Source organism: Staurois parvus, unplaced genomic scaffold, assembly GCF_062004578.1.
Source record: "Staurois parvus isolate SC_StPar_1 unplaced genomic scaffold, SC_StPar_1.0 ptg000120l, whole genome shotgun sequence".
In the NCBI taxonomy this organism is placed as follows: domain Eukaryota; kingdom Metazoa; phylum Chordata; class Amphibia; order Anura; family Ranidae; genus Staurois; species Staurois parvus.
The window spans coordinates 5,825,043-5,847,225 of record NW_028317916.1 but is presented as its reverse complement, the minus strand read 5'-3'; the positions used below and the strand labels follow the sequence as shown (position 1 = coordinate 5,847,225).

The 22,183-nt window shown below is 39.1% G+C and overlaps 1 protein-coding gene across 1 annotated transcript in view; it reads right to left on the bottom strand.

Annotated features, from left to right (window-relative positions):
• CPED1 (cadherin like and PC-esterase domain containing 1) overlaps window positions 1-22,183 on the bottom strand; it is a 349,788-nt gene that overhangs the window by 278,761 nt on the left and 48,844 nt on the right. The window contains exon 2 of the mRNA XM_089672109.1: window positions 18,490-18,682. Within this exon, the coding sequence (XP_089528235.1) occupies window positions 18,490-18,682 (193 nt within the window). The remainder of the gene's footprint in view (window positions 1-18,489; window positions 18,683-22,183) is intronic.

The following is a 22,183-nucleotide window of genomic DNA, read 5'->3' as shown; positions in this document are numbered from 1 at the left end:
GTGAGCAGACCTGCACCCCCTAGGCCAGAAAGGGGAAGGTGGCACTCTGCCTGCCACTCAGGACTGTTTCACTATTTACATGGTAGACACCAGATCCCCTGTTCAGGGATTCACCCAGAACAGCTGGATAAGGAGTATCTAGGGTCTGACATGGTACTACAGAAGATGCTGGCTAGCTCTCCAGAAGAGATTGTTTGCTGTGACCACTTGTAAAAAAGTTCAGGAAGTTGTCCTTGGTTTTTAGTTCCATTGGGCATCCCGTATACCCCTTACCCTATCCAAGTTAAAATCTCCCTAATAAAATCCAAAAAACACGCTCAAGGACTGGTTACTGACTCCTAAATGCAATTTGGTGTAGAAATACGTGTTGCCTGGCTGTGCAGGACTATAGGGGAACCAAAACTTCAGCAAGTCCGAAGGGGGTACATATTGAACTAGATGTTTTTCCATGACAGTGCAACACTATTTTTTTAAGTTGTCTTTTGATATTTATATGTGAATATCAATGAGAGCTGCAATCAGGATTTATTACTTTCTCACCTTTATTTAATTTGATTAATTTGCCACAATATCGTGTTCCTATGGGCACCACAAACCCACAGAAGAGCCACATCATTTCAGCTGTATGTAACTGGCCTGTTCTATTCAGAAGAATCTGTGGTCACTGGTAAACAACATCTGCTTTTTATTTGGGCACTTCAGTTAAAGTTTTTATAAGAAGCTGTCTCATCAGTAAATGAAAAAGACACTGGGCTTTTGTTCTTTCTAGACAGAACTAAAAAAAACACAAGATGGGTGGTCACAAGAAAACCATACAAAGATCTGAGAACATAGCTCCAATAAGCTATTATGCTAACTGAAAGTTTACACGTTTTCAAAAATATTACGCTTTAGTCATAGTGGGGTATAACTGATACCAACAACTGCCAAGAAAATAGTAAATAAAAATATTAAAATGATTTTAATGCTGTTAGAATTCTATACAAGAAGAAAGGTGGGGATGATAATGAAGATGACAATGATGATAAATAAAACAGTATAAAGAAGTGTGTACTGGCAGGGTGTCCCAGTAGGGAGCAACAGAGCCATATATACACAGGAAGATTTCTAGTTTAAAACAACTGTAAATAATTGGACAGTGTACCAATTTTTATTTTCAATTACAACTCGCTACATGGGGTTTCTTTTGTATTTCTATTGTAGGTCTAGATTTACAAATCTTTAAAATTTGTTGTGTTGGTACATTTAAGTGATTTCTATCTAATTTTTCTGAAGAAAAGCACACTAGTACCAGTAAACTGTAATCATGAGGATTGTATGAGGATAATAATGCATCTTTGTTGAGCTCTATTTTTTTCTCTATTTAAATGGCCCCATACACTAGTGTGTGGGCCCCCCTATCATGTTGATATTAAGTGATTTCTTTGGTCAGGACTGTTGAGCAGTGGGCCCACCTCTGTTATTTGGGAGGAGGTGCTAATAGTCTTGGTGGAATTATGTGAAATTTATCTGCCCTCTGTTGAAGTATCCTGCCTGAGATCAATTTTGTGTGACCTGATCCTAGAGTAATTCATCCTTCTCTTTATAAATTCTGCTGTCTTTATGAAGCTTCACCATAGAATTGGTGGGGTTACATGTATACAAGGTCAGACCACCCTAATGTAACTGGGTCTGGCAGCAGGTACAAGAGCATGACATTTGGACTCAGCCAGTCATTATGTGTTTTTGCTATAGAGTGGGTCATAGGAAGGAGATAAGCATAGTTGCAGGGCCTACTCCAGATTTGAGATCACCACCTGATCTATCCAAAAAGAGTAATATTGGGCAATTGTCATCTTGTGTTTATGGAGAACATTAGCTCAGTGACGTATAGACCTAGAAAACCAGGGGACTTTACTAAGTCATGCTTAAAGAGTTAAAAATATTACATATTATTCAAAAGGAAACATATAAAATCATTGAAAACAGACATACAGATCATGGTCAACATACACAGTACATTGAATACAAAATACAAGTTCAAATTAAATTATATGAAACATGATCACCACATTGACAATCAAAATTTTGTACCAATCCCGACGCATTTTGTGATGAAACGTTCACTTCTTCAGGAGACATAAACAATCATAAGTGCAGTGTCTACATAGAGACCAGGTCATTAGTAGGAAAAATTCCAAAAAAAGACACTCATGCCTAATCTAGTTTTTTGTTAGGATCCATCTTTAAAGGACAGACTGGTACACAGTCACCACTTCCCTGGTCCATCCATTAAAAGAGAAAATCCACTACAAAGTGCTTTCAAGCATGGCAATTGTGCCTACTGTAAATATAAGAACATGAATAAAAACATTGTCTTGCCTAATGGAAAGAATATTTTTACCACACACAGGGGGTGGTTTACCTCTTTACCTGTGAATAAAGCTCTTTTTATGTTGGCAAAACTATCAGCGAGTTGTGGCATCGGGTCCATGACTACACTTATGCCATTGAAATAGGTGATCTTTACTCCCCTAATGGGAGACATGCTGCCATTGACCATTCCTATCGTTCCATCAAGGCCCAGTTTCTGGCACTTGAACGTATCCCACAAGACCCCCCCCCCTCCGTGGTGGGAATTGGGATAGAAGAATTTGCAGATGGAAATTAGGTGGATTCACACGCTGAGAGCCACATGTCCCCCAGGGCTGACTGAGTATACCTCATTTAATTTCACCACATTCATGTATAAGGAAAATGAAAAACAAAAAAGCAACATTTTTGTTTGAATGTGATTGGAAGATGGAAGTTAGCAGAGCTTTATCTCATTCACTAAGCTCCTGGGAAAATCCCCTGGCAAAGTGAAGAGCCTTTTTGCCTTTAGTAAATCAGCCCCAATACTTCAAGATCCTGTATAAACATAATGTATAAACATAATAGGAAAAGACAGCTGATAAAAAGTGTTATGCAAAGATAGGGATTTCAATGCCTTTCTTCAATCAATTCCTGCATACAGAATGACTTAAAATTAACTAAATGCATGTTATGCTATTATGCAGTAAGATGGAATTTGTACTATGCATGTGCAGTTCTCTATATTTGGAAATTATAATATTTATGCTAGAATTCTAACTTTCTTTTAGTCATTAACTACAACACAGGCCATGATTTAATTAATTTAAGATTTAAATTATAATTATATATAAGATCCATTTTTTAACTTGCCTCCTAGTCTGGTGGCCTGCATGTTGATGAGATCATTTAAGCCCACTAAACGTAAAATTAAGCCATAACTTTTCGGCTTCATCTCTGCTTTGTCACATGAATTCTGCACCAAGGACATGCCAGTTTTCAGCACTACAGTTTTGCAGGCAATAATATATCCAACTTTAATTTATGGAACTCAAACAACCAGTCAGAAGGTTAGGGGTGTCAGCACCAGGCACAATGTGCTGCTACATTTTGATGTAGTATCAGTTAAAATTGATAAATTATCACCATGAAGAACTTTTTATAACCGCCTTAGTATTAAATAATACAATGTTCTTTGTCAAGCAATATAGCTAAAAAAAGCCATTGGGCCTGACACCTAGGCTATCAGACAGCGTTATGGTGTGTAATCTCTATTGAAGTGATTGATTACATTATTTATGCTTTTGAAAACAAACAGCAGCTGTAACCCCTTGTAGGGTTTGCTTAACTTCAAAGGATTTCCCTTTACCGTGGAGCATGCAGGGAGCCCTTATGGGTATGGCTCATTAAAATTTCAAGTGCGTATGTGTTGAATCAATAATAAATTGATTGCTCTGTAAAAAATAGCAGGGAACATTCCATACCCCCTGCGAAAAAAATAAACTTCACGGAAGCTCATGCAAATGGCCTTGAAATAAAACTTTTGTTGAAAGGAATTTTGCATTAAGAGAATACTGGAGGCTGACAGTATTCTGGAAATTCTTGTTAACTGGCTGTTCCATTTCTCAGTACTTTCTGAATCACTTATATGCAAAATGGCTAGGAAAGTCTATGCCCATTCAGGAGAAGTTAAGTGGATCTACACCAAATATTAAAATATAACAAATTGCAGCTTACGTTTCCTTAAATGTGGTGGCTGCATTAGTTTTATTTTTCGGCCTTTTAGTATTTTATTTTTACCTGGTAATCCTGACAGTAGAACACTTTCTCAATATTCACTCACTAAACTGTATATAAGGAGGAGCAGCATTGTCACCCTCTGTCAGGAAGTGTTTTACGACTGTAAAACTCCTTCTAGGCAAGCTTCTAGGTATATTTAGTATTTTACTTGCTCTGTAAGCAGAGCGGCTGCAATCGTCTGGTCTTGTCTGTTCTGTCTCCACAGTCTGAGGATTTTATTAATTTCCCCAGGCTCTGTTGAAGAACATTCCAGAGTTCAGGACGGAAAAAAAAAATCCTCAGGTTGGGCTTTTGCCTTACCCCAGCCAATCCATGGGGATGTCTGCCCAGATGGTGGGTGGGGAGCATGTAAACAGCCTGGAGCCCTAGAAGTTCTTTTTTTCTCCTGGAGAAAGGCGGACTGTGTGGTTCTTCTCCTGGAGGAAGGGAAGGGGGACCATGTGCTTCAGGGGGTTGCTAAGCCCTGAAACCTTCATGGGCTGGCTGCTGTACTACTCGTTCTCCTTTGTTCTGTGGTCATCAACTGTGGGAGTATTAGACTGCTCCAGTCTACTACATGTCCTCCATAGTCCTAATATTCTCCTGATCTACAGCTGGGAGTGAAACAATGTGCTGCTTCTAACTAGTGGAGAGGTGTCTCTGTAAACTTTGTTCTAATATTCTTCTGGTCAGCAGCAGTGATTGGCTGCATACCCCCGTGTTCGGTTTGCGGTTGAACGTTTGAACCTAATGAACGTTGGACTTCAAACTTTGAACTCAATGCAAGTCTATGGGACTCAAACTTGTCAATTTAAAAGTGCCCATTTTGAAGACTTATATGCAAGTTATTGGCCATAAAAGGGGTATGGGGGCTTGGGTACTGCCCCGAGGGACATGAATTAGTGAAAAAAAAAAAACATTAAAAAAATTATCGTTTTCAAAAGGGGCAGTCATTTTTCATTACTTAACCCCTTGATGCTGACATCACACAAATATGCGGCCTCACAGAACTGGGCTTTTTTTCCATGGGGCCGCATATTTGCGTACCTGTCTTTGTTCTGGGACCCTGGGACTCCTGAATCCAGGTCACACGATCGCTGTGATAGCCTATCTGTCCCAATGCCGAGATGCTGCCCCTCCTTGTTGTACCCCTACCCATTCATTAAAGAGTTACATTTAGAAAAAATAAAGACTCCAGACTTTTAAAAAATTCCTTTAATTGAACAAAAAAAAACCCAACAGTTTTTGACAAGTCCTTTAAAAAAAAGCTAAAAAAACAGCAGAGTGAAACAATGTGCTGTTTCCATCATTGTGAATCACGGCATCCAGCGCTGTCTAGACAACACGGACTTGCCAAAATTTAAAAAAAAAAAAAGATGTCCACCGACCCGTCAGCACCTGCTGAGCACTCGCCACAATCTGACATTTGCCGATCAGATGTAAATATGTGGGCAGGGCTAGTGGTGAAGGCACCGCTAGCTCTGCCCAATTTTGCTATGATTGGCCAAAGCATTGGACCTAACCTATGAGAGCGCAGTGCATTGCGGAGTGCAGTGGGCATACAGCCCACTGAACGCCCTTACCATTCATCTGTTTGGTGAACACACGAAAGGGCCGATGTTCGAATTGAACTTACGTTTGACTCAAACATCAAGCCCATCCCTAATCTGCAGCTGAGAGTGAAAATAGGCTGTACAAATATCCTCTAGAGACAGTGTCCTCATCAAAATTTGTGCTTGATGTTTTGGAGTATCCAATACCCCATTGATCTCACCAGTTACAGGTTTCCAGCAATAAATAAAATAAAAAACCCATCCACTAGACTGATCATTGAGCCAGAATGAGTGAAATTCTGCCATGTGCCTGGCTGTCTCTATTCTGTTTGGGAAAGAACCTGTGGTAAACTCTTCGGCTCCTACAGGGGTAGCACTAAATTAGGAGTTATGAACACTTTAGTTGTAAGTCATATAAACACTTAAAATTGTATGTCTGTCTTGAGAGAAACATGGACGCTGCAATTGCTAATCGCTCCTACTTGTCTGACTGTCATGTTGACTTTCCTACAATCACAAACATTGAATCAATATGCAGATAAGGACTTCTGAGTTTCTTTAAATACATGTTCCAAGTTAGTGACTTGGGAAGCACTGAAACCACAGAGTCAGCATAGCCGCCAAGTAACAAAAATGTTCAGCAATGGCAGCCCCTGATTTTTGCATTGATTTATTTTATTTATATATTACCGGTATTTATATACACCAACAATTTACACAGTGCTTTACATATATTTGTACATTCACATCAGGAGCTTACAATTTAAGGTCCCTTAGGCAGGCCATAGCCGGGCTGTTTATCGGCCGAATTTTCAGCCGATAAACGAAAAATCGGTCGGCCCCATTGCCGATGCTGCCACCAATGTCCACGAAAAACGGCCGCTTTTCGTGGATTTTCCAGCATAACCGATAAAATAAATGTGAAGATCCGTGAAAAACAGGTGACGGGCTGGCCCCACTAACGGCGTAAATATTGTCCAATTTTTTCATGTGGACGAAAATTCGGCCGATAAACGACCCATCTATGGTGTGCATTACTCACATTCATACATACTAGGGGCAATTAAACTGCCAGCATATCTTTGGAATGTGGAAGGAAGCCAGAGTACCCAAAGTAAACCCAAAGTAAAAATCAATAAACAAAATAAAAAAAAAAGTAATGAATGGTGATGAATAATATAAGAGTTGCCGCTAACACCAACACAGCACAGTAAATTAATAAAAATAGTAATAATAGTGCAGCGCAATCCAGAAATCAAAATATACAAATACTCTCACAATGTATTGATGTATAATATACATATATATATATATATATAAAACCTTTAGAGGAACCCTTCAATCATATGCAAAAACGAGCCGACTATTTTAAATGAAGCATGTATGATGCAAATTCAAAGATGTGCTCCTCATCCAAAGATATGTGGATAATATTTGAACAGAAATCAGTTCTCCATTTAAAGGCCCCACCTTTGTGGTTCAATATACATATTGTGCTTCACCCTCTGTGGGAAGTGGCTGCTCACCTTAAGGATAGAGCCATAGGCTGGCCATACATTATACAATTATCTGCAGATTTTTGGTTTAGATTTACCAAAAACCATATAATAGGAGGACAAACCTAAACAACACTTTCAGTTGTACCCAATTAGGCAGGCCCTTGCACTACATAGTTGAAGGTAAATCTAAAGGAAATTGGGCAGAAAATCTGCAGATAATTGTATAATGTATGGCCAGCCATACTCTCATATAGGTCAAAAGCGCATGAATGTCAAACACCTCAGGAGGTAAGGATGTTGTCACTTCACACAGTATGTCTCTCCTACCGAGTCCTTCAGTATTTTCCTTGTTGTTAAAGAATGGTCATAAGGGAGAAAGCAGGGAAGCCACCCATAGTTTAGTAATTAGAATCATTTATTAAATAAAGAAAGAGTGCCGCTTACATTAAAAAAAGTAACAAAACAGCTTATGTGCGTTCCAGACACAATAACAACACACTTCTGGCCTCGGCCGAGGCCGGAGATGAGCATGGGTCTATCAGGAGGAGCCACTTCCCACAGAGGGTGAAGCACGATATGCATACACACTAATATATGTATTCACTTTATAATACACTGTGAGAGTATATGTATATTTTGATTTTTGGATTGCACTGCACTATTATTATTTACAACAAGAAGCAATACTGCCCACCCTTTACTATCTTCTCTGAAAGAGCATTCAGAGCTGCTGGTAATTTTTGCATCCCAAGTAAATCACAACTGTTCAGTGCATGCATTGAAAATAAACTAGTCCTGGTAATTTTTGGGCACCTATGCTTGAAAAAAATGTAAAAATCCTTCCCTTCCCCCCATGACTGCTACAGACTTTACATATCTGCCAATACATACAGTCTACTGTGTCTATGAATTATATTTATATAGTATATAAACCTATACACACACACACACACAAACCCATACTTTTTGATCCACAGCCTTACACAATCTAGAGCATTTAACAGCCTATTCAAATGAATGGGCTGTCAAATACAGACCGCACTGGAATGCACACATTCCCCTGTGATTCCAGTGTCAATTGGCACTGATTCTGAAACAATCACTTTCAACTTTGTTTATTTTTTTCCAATAAATTTCTGATATTGAAGGTGATTGGATTGTGGCAGATGAAGCTACCTTTTGTGTTTTATCCTATGATCATTTCAGGTATTAAGTTGATTAAAACAATCTGCCTGAACAGATAATTGTAAGAAAATTGGATGTATGAATGGCCAATACAAGATAGTATATCAGCCCTAGTACAGTCACATAAACCACAGTAAAATTGGACTCATTCCCCTTTCCAACAGAAGTGTTGAGCCCTCCATGTCCCTCACAATGGGTTTAATCACCAAAGGCAAATAGGTTGTTTTGCTTTGAAAGGGAAATTTCACTTTGCATGGATATTTTCCCTTAGCTTAGTAAAAGTGATAAACATTCTGTTGGAATACAGTGTTCATGTATTTTGTGCAACAACTACATAAGTATTTAGTAGAGATATATTCTTCAACCAGTAGATGGCAGTGTTTAGATGTTTGTAGCTGCACCTATGGTTAAACTCTGTGTCTTTTCTCTTTAATCAAGTTTCTGTTTCCTGTTAGCAGAGAAGCAGCACAAAAATCTGAAAATCTGACAAACCTGAATTACCAGTCTTGGAAATTCAAAATAAAAATACTGCTAATAAGATAAGGTACGTGAAAATGTATAAATGAAGTCAGGCCAGAATACCCTTCATATGAGTGAATAGAAAAAGATCAAGACGCTCAGAACACAATCTCTCTTGGCATAAAAGATTATCAAATCATACATATACTGTATGTAAGTGTGAAACTACTAAAGAAATGTGGGACGGATTACAAAAAGTGCATGAAAGAGCTAATCTCAGAAAAAAACTGTATTTGATTAGAAAGCTATACCAAACCAAGCTGATGAAAGGCCAGGATATGCAGGATTACATAAGACACACATTGGAAATGGTTGAACGCCTGACAGGTATAGGAGAAGAAATAAAATATTTTCATGTTGCAATGCTGTTACTTAGTGGTTTACCAGAAAGTTATGAAATGCTTGCCACAGCACTTGATGTACGTCCAGATGAGTGATTTTAGAATATGTTAAGGGCAAGCTTGTGGATGTATATAAGTGGGGCAGCACAGTGGCTAAATGGTTAGCACGTCCGCCTGGCAGTACTAGGGTCACTGGGTCAAATCCCAACCACGGCACCACCTGCCTGGAGTTTGCATGTTCTCCCTGTGACTGTGTGGGGGTACTCCGCTTTCCTCCCACACTCCAAAGACATGCTGGTAGGTTAACTGGCTCCTGTATAAATTGGCCCTAGTATGTATATGTATGAATATGAGTTAGGGACTTTAGATTGTACACTCCTTGAGGGTTAGGGACTGATGTGAATGTACAATATATGTATATAAAGCACTGCGTAAATTGACAACGCTATATAAATACCTGAAATAAATAAAATAAAAATGGAAATCATTAATAGTGATGGTGCTTCTATTGCAGAGTAGGCTTTAAAGACAAAAAATAGGAATAAAAACATTAACATGCAACATGAAACATGTGAATGCTTTGTGCACAAAAAACAAGGCCATTTAAAAGCAGATTGCAGAATCTGGAAACCTCGAATGCAAAAACAAACTAAACTACAAAAGGCCACCTTGACCAGAGTAAACAGAAAAAAACACCACAGCTAATGGGCAAATAATGGAATTAGAAGAAATAGGCTTTCTTTACTGTCCTGTTTCCCAGAGTGCCACTAGAAAGTTACCTGTAAAAAATGTCCTGCATGTCCATGCTCTTGAAATGTATTTTTTGTCAGTGAAGAAGCTCACAAAACAAAGCAATATAGTGACCTTCCAATGTGACAGTTGTGCCATCATAAAAGGGGATATCTTACTTGCAAAAGCTAAATTTACAGATGATATGCATCAGCTGAACTGCAATGAGGTGGTTAATACTGCCAAAGAGGAAAACTATTCAAACTGCATTCACACATGGCACAGATGACTTGGGCACATAAGTCCTGACATAAGAAAAAAATTAACTGAGAAGCACTATCCAAGTGAAATACAAATTAGTCCCTGTGACCAAACAATGAAATGCATCAGCTGTATAAAAGGAAAAATGACAAGGAAAGCCTTTCTAAAGCAGAGTAACAGCACAGCTAAAAAAATACTTGACTTAATTAATTCAGATCTTTGTGGTCCAAGGGAAAAATTGACTCCAGGAAAGAAGAGATATTTTCTCACTTTTATAAATGATTACTCCAGGTATACTACACTATATCTGTTACACAACAAAAGTGAAGTACCAGAGAAACTTGAACAGTGTTTGGTTCAAGTAAGCAACAAATTTGGCAAAATGCCAAGTGTACTGCGAACAGACAATGGAACTGAATATACAGGTGATAACACACGAGCGATTCTCAGAAATCATGGCATAATATTTCAAACTACTATACCATACGACCAGAACAAAACAGTTTTGCAGAAAGAATTAATCATACTCTATGCGAGAGTGGAATAACCATGCTGATGCAGCCAACCACATATTAGGGGGAGGCAATTATGATCGCATGCTATCTCCAAAATCGACTACCAGGAAAATCAACTGAGAAAACTCCATATGAACTGTGAGATGGAAAAGCCCCAAATATGAACCATCTAAAATGTACTGGAAGCAAAGCCAATGTGCACATTCCAAAAGAAAAACATACAAAATAGAATGCTTCTGCAAAGGAAAGTGTACTTGTCGGATACATTGAATCTCAAAAGGGATACAGATTTCTACACCAAGATACAAACAAGGTAAACATCAATAGAAGTGCAATTGTCGATGACACTTCAGAGTGTTCAAACTTTCATGGACTAACACAAGCTCTTCAAACTGAGGGAAATTCCACATCAGTGTCACATGAAGACAAGCAATAAAGTGACACAGAAATAGAAATTAACACAGACAATCCAAATACTGGAAAAGAAGAAACAAGGCCACAAGAGGCTTCAAGCAGAAAATCCACAAGAAGCGATAAAGGCATCCGAGCCTAATGTCTGTCCTATGTTGCTCGCGTAAAATTAAACCAGAGCCAGATTCATGGGATGAGATACAAAGACTTCCAAACCATGTAGCACAAGTGGATCAGAGCTGATAATGAAGAGATGACATCTCTCAGTGTACTGCAGACATAGACTCTTTAGAGCTACTTCATGGTGATTGCAGATGCTTTGACAAAACCACTTACAAGAAACAGATTTATAGAAACTGAGATCTGAAACTGGAATAATATAAGGAGTAGATATTGAGTGGGTGTGTTGTAATACAGTGTTCATGAATTTTGTGCTACAACTACATAAGTATTCAGTAGAGATATATTCTTCAACCAGTAGATGGCAGTGTTTATAAGTTTGTAGCTGCTTCTATGGTTCAACTCTATGTCTTTTCTCTATAATAAAGTTCCTTTTTCCTGTTAGAAGAGAAGCAACAGATAAACATATGTTGACTATGCACTGTCTGTTCTGTAGGGCTATATGCAGAATCTCTAACACATTCGCTTTACAATGATTAACTAATGCAAGGAAAATAAAGAATAAGTTTGCTGCACATAATTGGATGTTAGAAGTCAGCAGAACTTCCACTCATTCACTAATTTAACCACCTTCCGCCCGCCATATAGTACAATGACGGGCGCAAGGTGGTTCTCTCATACTGATAGGACGTCATATGACGTCCTTCCATTCTCACCGCGCATGCGCGGCTCAGGGAGCGCGCAGTGCGGCGATCACCAGTGCGCTGTGTCCCTCGGACACAGCGGATCAGGGAAAGAGCCGAAGATGTCGGCTCGGTCATGTGATCAGCTGTGTCCAATCACAGCTGATCACATGTAAACACGGAAATGCCGGTTATTGGCATTTCTCTCCTCTCGAGCTGTCACGCTGACAGCTCGAGAGGAGAAGAGAGCCGGTAATCGGCTTTCCGTGGAGGGGACATGTACACTGATCATCAGGGCACTGATGATCAGTGTGCCCTGATGATCAGTGTGGCCCCAAAAGTGCCACCTGTCAATGTCCATTACTGCCAGCAGTCAGTGCTCATCAGTGCCACGTGCCAGTGCCCATCAGTGCCACATCAATGCCACATATCAGTGCATACCAGTGCACATCAATGCCCATCTGAGCTGCCTTTCAATGTCACCCATCAGTGCCAGCCAGTGCCACCTATCAATGCCAATCAGTGCTGCCAATCAGTGCCACCTATCAGTGCCAGTCAGTGTCGCCTATCAGTGCGCATCAGTGCCACCTAACAGTGCCAGTCAGTGCCGCCTAACAGTGCCAGTCAGTGCCGCCTATCAGTGCCAGTCAGCGCTGCCTATCAGTGCCATATATCAGTGTCATGTGTCAATGCTGCCTTTCAGTGCCCATCAGTGATGCCTGTCAATGCCCATCAGTGCAACCTACCAGTGCCTCCTCATCAGTGCCCATCAGTGCCCCCTATCAGTGTCCATCAGCGCAGCCTATCAGTGCCCATCACTGCAACCTCATTAGCGCACATCAGTGAAGGAGAAAAATCACTTATTTACAAAATTGTACAACAAAAACTAAGACTTTTTTTTCAAAATTTTCAGTGGTTTTTGGTTTGTTTAAGAAAAAAAAAAAACCCAGAGGTGATTAAATACCACCAAAAGAAAGCTCTATCTGTCTCAAAAAAATGATAAAAATTTCATATGGGTACAGTGTTGCATGACCACGCAATTGTCATTCAAAGTGTGACAGCGCTGAAAGCTGGAAATTGGCCTGGGCAGGAAGGGGGTGAAAGTGCCCTGTAGGCTAGTGGTTAAAGGGAATTTTCCTTGCAAAGTGAACAACATTTTTGCCTTTAGTAAATCTAGTCCCTTGTTTCACTCTTTCTGCTAAATTCTGAAAATCTCCTTTAGGGATAACTGCATAGTAGGGTGAGGCCTGTTATGAAAGCTATGCAAGCAGATTGACAGGAAATTAATTGCAGAGACTGGTAATTCAGATTTCCAGAAAATATTAATACTCCAACCCCAGATGCAGTCAGGAAAGAAAACCAGATCTTTAAATTTGTTATGCACACAGTTGATTTTTTCAGTGCTGTATATCCCTTGAATTTTATTTTGTTTAAAGCCTTTAAAATTGTAGCCGTCCAAAAATAGCTTGAGTGAGAAGTCTGCTTTCAATCAAAAAGTTTATAGTATATAACAAACCATTTTCTTCCTCTGTGTTTAGATTATGCATACAACGTACTGTATGTGTAACTGAAAGCAGAGTTAGCAATAGTTGAAGAAAATAGTTTTTTTTTTTTTTAGAAGAAATAGGGCGTAAAGAACATTGTTAAGATTTACAAAGGAAATATATTTCCTATATTCATGTGAAAAAATATTGAAGTTTAGCAAGGCTAAGAAAACAGAAAGGTTAATGGAAGTTTCAGCTACTTTCCTTATAAGTCCTCTCTGAGACAACTGGCATCCGTCCAATCCAAACTGATTCAAAAATAGTGCTCTCACAAGAAACAGAAAAGATAACAAATGTCTCAGGCAGAATTTGGAGCATAACAACATACTGATGTTCAGCTTTGTATTATTTAACTTGTTATATAATATTTAACTTTAGAAACATTCAAACCTTAGTTTGTCAGCTACTTTAATATAGACTGTATATCAGGGCTTAAAATTTCAAGTCCTGAGCTACTAGCCAGGCCTTAGCGTTACTCGCCACCAACAAACACACACAAACAGAGACACCTGTACACACACACAGACATGTACATACACACACAGAAACATGTACACACAGGCACAGAGACACATGTACACACACATACAGACATGTACATACATACACAGAAACATGTATACACAGGCACAGAGACACATGTACACATACAGACATATGTATACACACAGGCACGTACAGACACGCATACACACAGATACATGTAAATACACACGCACACACATGTTCATACATACAGACACATGTGTACACACATGTACACACACATGTACATACATGTACACACACATGTACACATACATGTACATACACGCAGACACACACACACACCCCACTACCCCATAAAAAGTTGCAGTACTTCGTTGTTCTCTCACAGATCCAGGTACTGCACTCTAGGGGGAGGCAGAGAGCACAGCACACACTCTTTCACTGCGCTCAGCTATTGAGCAGTCTGACGGCTCCTAGTGCCAATGACAGATCCGGCCTGAGCTCCAAGCCTGCTCAGCACGATGGCCCTGGGGGACACACTTGCCCCCACCATAATTTCCACTCGCCATTGGCGAGCAGGTGAGTGGAAATTTCAAGACCTGCTGTATATCCATGCTGCTGTCTTAAACTTTTAAGGGGAACTTCTCCCCAACCATCACAAGGAAATTAAAGTCACCATTCAAAATATTGTGAAAAGACATAACAAAAAAGACTCTTCCTTGCAGGCATTTCTTTCCAAGAATTTTCTCAATTATCTTTTCTCCAGCACTCTCCTCCTGACAGTCATTTTAAGAAAGGGCAGAGGATTCCAGCTTCCCTTTCTTCTTGGAGTTCAAATTCATCCCCTTTACCCATGTGATAATAGACATCTTCTGAGTAAAGGAAAAAATGCCTATGCCAGAAATCTTGCAAGTTCTTGCTGTGTATCAATGGCATTACCCAGGAAGGAACTGGGTGAGATAGCCTTCTAACATGTAATGTTGTTTTAATATCTTTACCCTATCTTTACCCTGGCAATTTGACAATAATTTACACATATGATATGTAAAATGAGGACTAGACTTGTGCATGCCAGAAATTTTCTTTTAGTTTCGGAAGCATTCGTTTATTGAAGAATTTAGTTTTGTCGTATTCATTATGTTGAACCGTTTCATTTTTGGGATATGTTTTGTTATTTGGCACTCCTTTTTTATATTCATAGCTCTGGGTGGATTCGAAAAAGTTTGCAGTTTTTTGGAAGATTGCCATATATTTTGGGTGGATTCAATATTCATATATCCTTCATAATCAAGGATTCAATATTTGTGGATGCAATGGAAAAAATAATGCAAAATTCAATAGCCCCAATTTTTCAAACTGCAATTTAGACTGCGGAACTGAATTGATTTTGCGTAAGATTGCACCAATATTGTTTTTTTATTGGTGAGTACGAGCAACAATACTTGTGCTCAAGTACTCACCGCTACCGATTACTGATAACTTTGCGATTGGAGCCCATACAAAATGAACAGGCTCAAATTGGACTGCAAAGAATTGCATGTGATTTGAATACAGTGTGACTCCTTTCTGAATCACATGCGGTTTCCCTGTGGGTGCAGTGCGATTTGAGCCATACAAAATGAATGGCTAAAACTGCACCCAGGGAAACCACATGTGATTCGGACAGGAATCGCACCGCATTCCTGTTCAAATCACATGTGATTCTTTGCAGTGTGATTTGAGACATTCATTTTATACAGGTATTAGTTTCAGGTATCAGAGCATTTGGATGAGTGCTTAGTATCGTATCAGCACTGATACCGATATCGGTGCAACCCTAACTGTAACCATCACAAATTCAATTTAAATCACAAATTTACTCGAATTGGAATTATCAAACAAATTTGAAAATTTTATTAATTTCACCATGGACCAGAACCACTATCACATCATGTGCCATCATCCGAATGAAACGAATGCATTTGTTAGTTTCATTATAACTTTTTTTTGGATTCATTTATGTTTTTTTACTGTATCAATTCAGAGATTTGTATACATCCAAATCTCCAAAAATCTAAATTGTGGACGAAAATCAATTTGTTGAGAAATGAAATGCATATGTCTACCTGACACTAGCAGTGGGGTTATGAACTGTAAGACAGGATGGTACCACTTTTACACCTCCCATTCTGCTCTTGAGCAATCAGTATTAACACATTCCATAGTAATTGGATTGAATTGTCCTATCATGTGAATAGTAATTCTGGGTTTTTTTCTTAAAACTCCAGGAAATGAAGAAGTGGAGGAAGTGGTTTGGTAAAGTCCAGTTGAATGTGACTAACTATTCCTAGATACGTGGTAGTAGAAGATAATGCTGTATGAAAAGCTCTAGTCATCTTGAATCTGTCCACATTAAAACTTAGATCAAATAGGTAGACCTCAGTCTGAACATATAATAGACCAGATAAATAGACCTCAAGGTGAAAGTATTATAAGATGTTTCTAATTTTACCTCTCAGTCTAACTCAGTTTTGATTGATATATAACCATCTTGGTTTCTTCCATTAATTTAAATATTAAAAATCTAGTATGAGAATGAAGGCTCCTTGATCTACAAGATAATGGAACCCTGACTATTGGAAGCATGGCAAAATGATCGTTGCTTCTTCATAAATCCCAAATTCTCCCTGCCTCAGTTATGAATGGGGTAACTAATGGCTATACTACTGTTAGTGGGCATTGCTGGTACATTGAAGTATCTGTGAGGGGATGAGTACTGAACTTGGAGCTGTAATAACCACCAGAAAAGTTCCCACCCACCATCCCTGTTTTTACTTGCTGTAACATTCATAGATTTTCAGTGGCCCTTGTCTTAAACCTTCCATAAATTTTGTATAGTGAGAAACTATTGTTAAATTCTGTCTAGTTAAAGAGAAAACAGGTGGCGCACACACCTAGTGCATTACCCAAGGTTTATTGTAGGAATGAGACAGAAGGCATCAACAGTGAGGCTCTTTCTGTCCATACATCATACATCAGCATCAGAGGTTGGTCATCAGCTCTGAGGAAAGGGATTCGTCCTCAAAACGCTTCAGCCATTTGACTGCACTGACAGTGAGAACACCTTGCCTGCCGTTGTGGCCATTGTCATTTTTCTATGCTTTTTAGATACATGCTTCATCTGTGAGTATGTTTTTATTATTTCACTCCTACAATAAACCTTGGATAATGCACTAGGTGTGTGCGCCACCTGTTTTCTCTCTATCCAGTGGCTGATTTCCCCGTCTGAGGAGGGCTGCACCCCTGGAACATTTCCTTTGGTTGTCGCTGTCCTGGTACCCTTGGCTTCCCTTTTGGCTGTGCATATCCTGAGGCGCTGGAGAGTACACACGATATCCTGTCTAGTTAAAGCCAAGCTGTCTTTGTTGAAATATTCCATCTTCTGTCCCTCCAAACCCTGCAGTGATAATCTTCAGGTGCTGCAGGTGTTAATATAGCTGCTACACCTAATATAAGCACTTGTCAAGAGTCCTGAGCATGCCTGCCCTTTCCGCCCCTCTCTCTTCCATTTATAAAAGATGTACTATAGGTTCCATCAGTAAAAACAGTCCATGAACAGAGGCAGCAGACCCTTCATTCAACCACCTGTCCTCCATTGATAGAGTTCTTTACATTGATGGAAACTATAGTATAATACAGCAGTATTAACCCCCGCAGCACCAAAAGACTACCACTCCAGGGGTATGTAGAGGTGGGGGGGGGGGAGAAGACAGAAAATTTCAACTGAGACAGCAGCCACCAGCACAAGGGACACTTCTCACTGAATGTAAGTACCCTCCCTTGTGCTAACTGAAAAAAGCAGACAAACAAAAAAACCTTTAGGATAGGAGTTTATGCTACATTTTGATAACTGAGTGCTCAGAACTTCTCTATAACAGAGTACCTCTGGTAAGAATCAGAGCTATTCTGAAGAATAGCAGGGAACAAGAGCTGTAGTCTGGTACTCTATTACATCTTCTTTTCTTTCTCAACAGTACAAACCAAATGCATATATTTTCAAATTGTATTTGATAGCTTCTTTTTTTAGGAATGTCTTACTTTACTGCTCTAAGCAGTTAAATATTATGGCTCAGCTGGAATAGTAAGCATACATGCATAGCAGACACACATGCATAGTAGGCTATACACAGAAAGAATGAGTAAAATAAGAAAATAGGAAAAAAAATTGTAGATGTTCCCACAGTGACCAATTAGTTTGTGTCTTTATCCCCCAGCATTATTAAACAAGGAATATATCTGGTCATGGTCACCGTGGCCAGCAGTTGGATTCTCCAGTTCCTTCTAAATGGTCCCAATAATCTTAGGCTCAAAAGGTGGTCTGATAAGATGGAGGTACAGAAGAAAGAATGCTATGATTTTAATGGAAACTACAGTATATCAGAAAAGATGCTCAATGACATAGCACAATCTAGAAATCAAATTGGTTTACATAATAGACAAATAAAGTGAAATATAATATACTAGTTCCTAAAAACCTTTATATATACTTACTCTGAGGCTGTTGTCCATGCTTAACAAATGATTTCACGCTTCTAATGTCTCCAAACTGTAAAACTGTGTGCCCAAGGTGAGTCAGGATCCTTTTGTATAAGGTGGATTCTTCATTACTGAATTTAGAAGCTGTATACAGTAAGATTCTTCTTTGAATACTGGAAACCAACCTCTCCTTCTTGTTTTCTTCATACTGTTGAAAAAAGTAATGTATTACACTGAAATTTTAGGTTCATCTAAATAATAATAATAATAATAAAAAAAAAAGTGTGACAAAATCAAGATGTTGCACAATGGATGATTAAGCACAGATTGTGTAGTCCATATTTTTTGTAGTTTTATTTTTAAATAATGTTCACTCAATGCATACAGTCAGCATTAAAAGGTATAAGACAGCTGGCAGTGGGTAAGTATACAAACCCCAACAACAATCTGTAAAAACCAAAAGTGCAGCGCCTATAGATATAATCTTAAAGTGATACAGCTTAAATAAATAAAACACAACTAGTGATCGCACAAAAGATGTCCAGTGAATAAATGTGCACAGTCCTTGTAAAAGTTCAAATAGACCAATCCGTATCACTGTTTAAAGGCTCTGTCACCACTTGTGAACAAGGATTATTACAGAACTCACCAGATTTTCAGTTGCTAATGCAGCCAACAGCACATATTTATCAATCTACCACAGCCTCTCCTCTATGGACCACAAGGAGCCAGATACCAGAAAGGCCATATATAGTGTAGTAATTTTATTAAAAGTCATATGAACAACAACCATAAAAGATAAAAACAAATCACAGTGCACTTACAATGGTGGCCGCCATTTCTGAGACCTGAAGTGGCAGCGTGATGTCAGCGCATAGCTCTGCCCCAGCACGTTTCATGCAAATGCACATCTTCAGTGGACGCTGACACCAGTGAACGCCAACCAGTGAATGCCAACACCAGTGATCAGCCCCTTTAAATATCCTGGTAAATCAAAGTACAATTACAAGAGGACCAGGACATAACTTTGGGTGTCACTTTGTTGATGACCACAAGCGTGGCCATATTCCCGTGGATTGCCACAATGTTATGGGAACTGAACCTAACAAAAAACACATAAAAACACATTTTTTAGCTCATTTTTATGTGTTTTACGTTAGCCTAACACCTTTACGTTAGCCTAATGGCTTTACATTAGCCTAATGTAAGACACATAAAAACACATTTTTAGCTTAATTTTTCTGTGTTTTACATTATACTTTCACTAGTTGTGTTTTATTTATTTAAGCTACAGTATATCACTTTAAGATTATATCTATAGGCACTGCACTTTTTATTTTTAAATAAAACTCATCTTACCTTTTTATTAAAATAAACTTGATTGAATCTAAAACCTAAACCCACAACCCACTTTTGAGTCTTTTTATTCCTGTGATCCAACCCATTCCATGAACCATATACCTACATGTAAGCAGGCGCTTACTAGGGGGTTGCTGTATTATGTGTTCTTTGTTTTTCTTAATGTTTTTGACTGTGCATTGTTGCCCCACTGATCTGGTAATTCCTGAGAAGCAAGGGTTAATCCTGCTGGCCAGGTTTTCCCAGGCTTTTTGGGGAATACTGCCCTTTGCTGAGTTAAACATATATAAAGGAGGGAACCACCTCCAGGTGCGGTTTCTATGAAGGGAACAGGAGTTGTGCTAGATGTGATTGCTACCTTGATTGATAACAACCCTTGGCGAGAACCCGGTCAGGGTTCCAGGGACATGGACTTGTGGTATTCATTTAAGAACTTAAAAAACTCTAAAGACATTCTCCTTACCTAACTACCTCAATGGGTAATGGCACCAATGGGCACAAAGAAGGCACTTCACATAAGAATGATATTTAAGAACTATCAAGCTGTAATTGTTTATTTATACTTAAACAACTTTAGTAAAGAACTCTGTTGTTACATACTCTGCCTGGTCTGATGTTACTTTAGGACTGTAAAGGGTTGCTTTAATATGGTTCACACCAGGGAAAAAGACATTACAAGAGAGAATGCAGAACAGATGTCTAACATTCAGCTAACCAGGGAAGGCTATATTGCTTTTGCCAATGGCTACAGTGCTAGTGTCTATGTGCATAAGCAGCCAGCTAGTCAGAAAGGTGGTGTGATCAGGCTCCTTCCTTTGGGAATGGTGCCCTGTTCTAGGTTCAACTTGTGGTGTGGAGCATCCTAGGGACCCAGCCTGTATGCCACGGAGGATGGAGTGAGGCCTCAAGGAAAATAAGCATGGGTTACGTACAGAGTTGAGCTTCCTGGGTTTCAAGTTTAACATATAGGTCAATATCACTGGGATGAGGTGACAGATAACTGGACTGGTGGAGTCCAGTGCAAGCTCTGTGGCACTGGCTCAAAAATGCTGCATGGTAGAAAGAAGTCTAATGGTGGTCATGCATGGATCGAAATTCAGCCAGTTCAGTGAGGACCGGCTGAATTTTTATCCATGTATGGGCAGGCTGGTTGTACAGAACTCAATCTATTGATTGACTTCTGTACATCCAGCCTATCAAGTTTTCCCTGATTGATCAGTGCCACTGGCTATAACTGGCAGCGCTTATCAGTGTGCTCTTACTCTGGGGAAGTCTCCCAACTGTCAAAATACAATGACTCGGCGAGAATGATTTCCTCATCCACATCGAATGTGCAGATGGGTTAATCAAGTCATTATTGTTTTGTACAATCAGTTGGTTGAACAAAAAAAATTATTAATGCATGGCCTGCCTAACTCCACCTTCAGTTTTCTGGAAAACTTTACAGTTTAAAGTGGAATTAACCCCTCCAATCCTTTACAACCAAGAAAGCTGCCATCTTAGCCTATGTTTGATCTGCAACAGCCATTGTGCTGCACATCTGCTCAGTTATAGCACCAGCCATTTGATGGCTTGACAGTTCAGCTGAGAGCAAAAACAAGCGTGATAGTTATCATTCTTGACATGCCTTGAATATAATTGTTTTGGGAAACGGTTAAATTGATGAGTTTGTTCTGCTTTAGGCCTCGTTCACACCAGTGTGCAGAGACGTCGGTTTTTCTGCACACGTTGTGCAAGGACACAAAGAAAATAATTGTTCTCTATGTGCCTTGTTTACACCACAACCGTGGTATCACATGCAATTTTTTTCTGTGCAGGAATCTGCAACGTGTATAAAACTCATTGAAACGCACATGAAAACTGCACATTTTTTCCATCAGTTTTTCTACACATATCGTATGAACAAGGCCTAAACGTAGAATAAAACCCATTGATTTAATGGTTTCAAAAAGGTACATTACTGCTATGCTGGGAATGCATATTTGCTTGTTCTCTCAACCAAACTGTCAAACCATCAAATGGCTAGTGCCATACCTGATCACAAGTGGAGCACCATGGCAGTTGCAGATCAAGCATAGGCTAAGATGGCATCTTCCTTGGCTGAAAAAAGATAGGAGAGTTTAGTTTTGCTTTAAAACACAGCAGCATAAAGAAATCCTGGATTATGAATAGTGCCAGTAAAGTCAGTTTAAGAGAGGAATTACATAAAGCACTGTATGAATAGTAAAGCATAGTTTCAGGTTCTTCATGTCATGAAGAAATCACTTAAATATGATTGCATAAAAAAATAATTTCCTTTGAAAAATAAATTTTCAATTTGCTTCTTTTAATTAAAATAAACAGTAGAGCT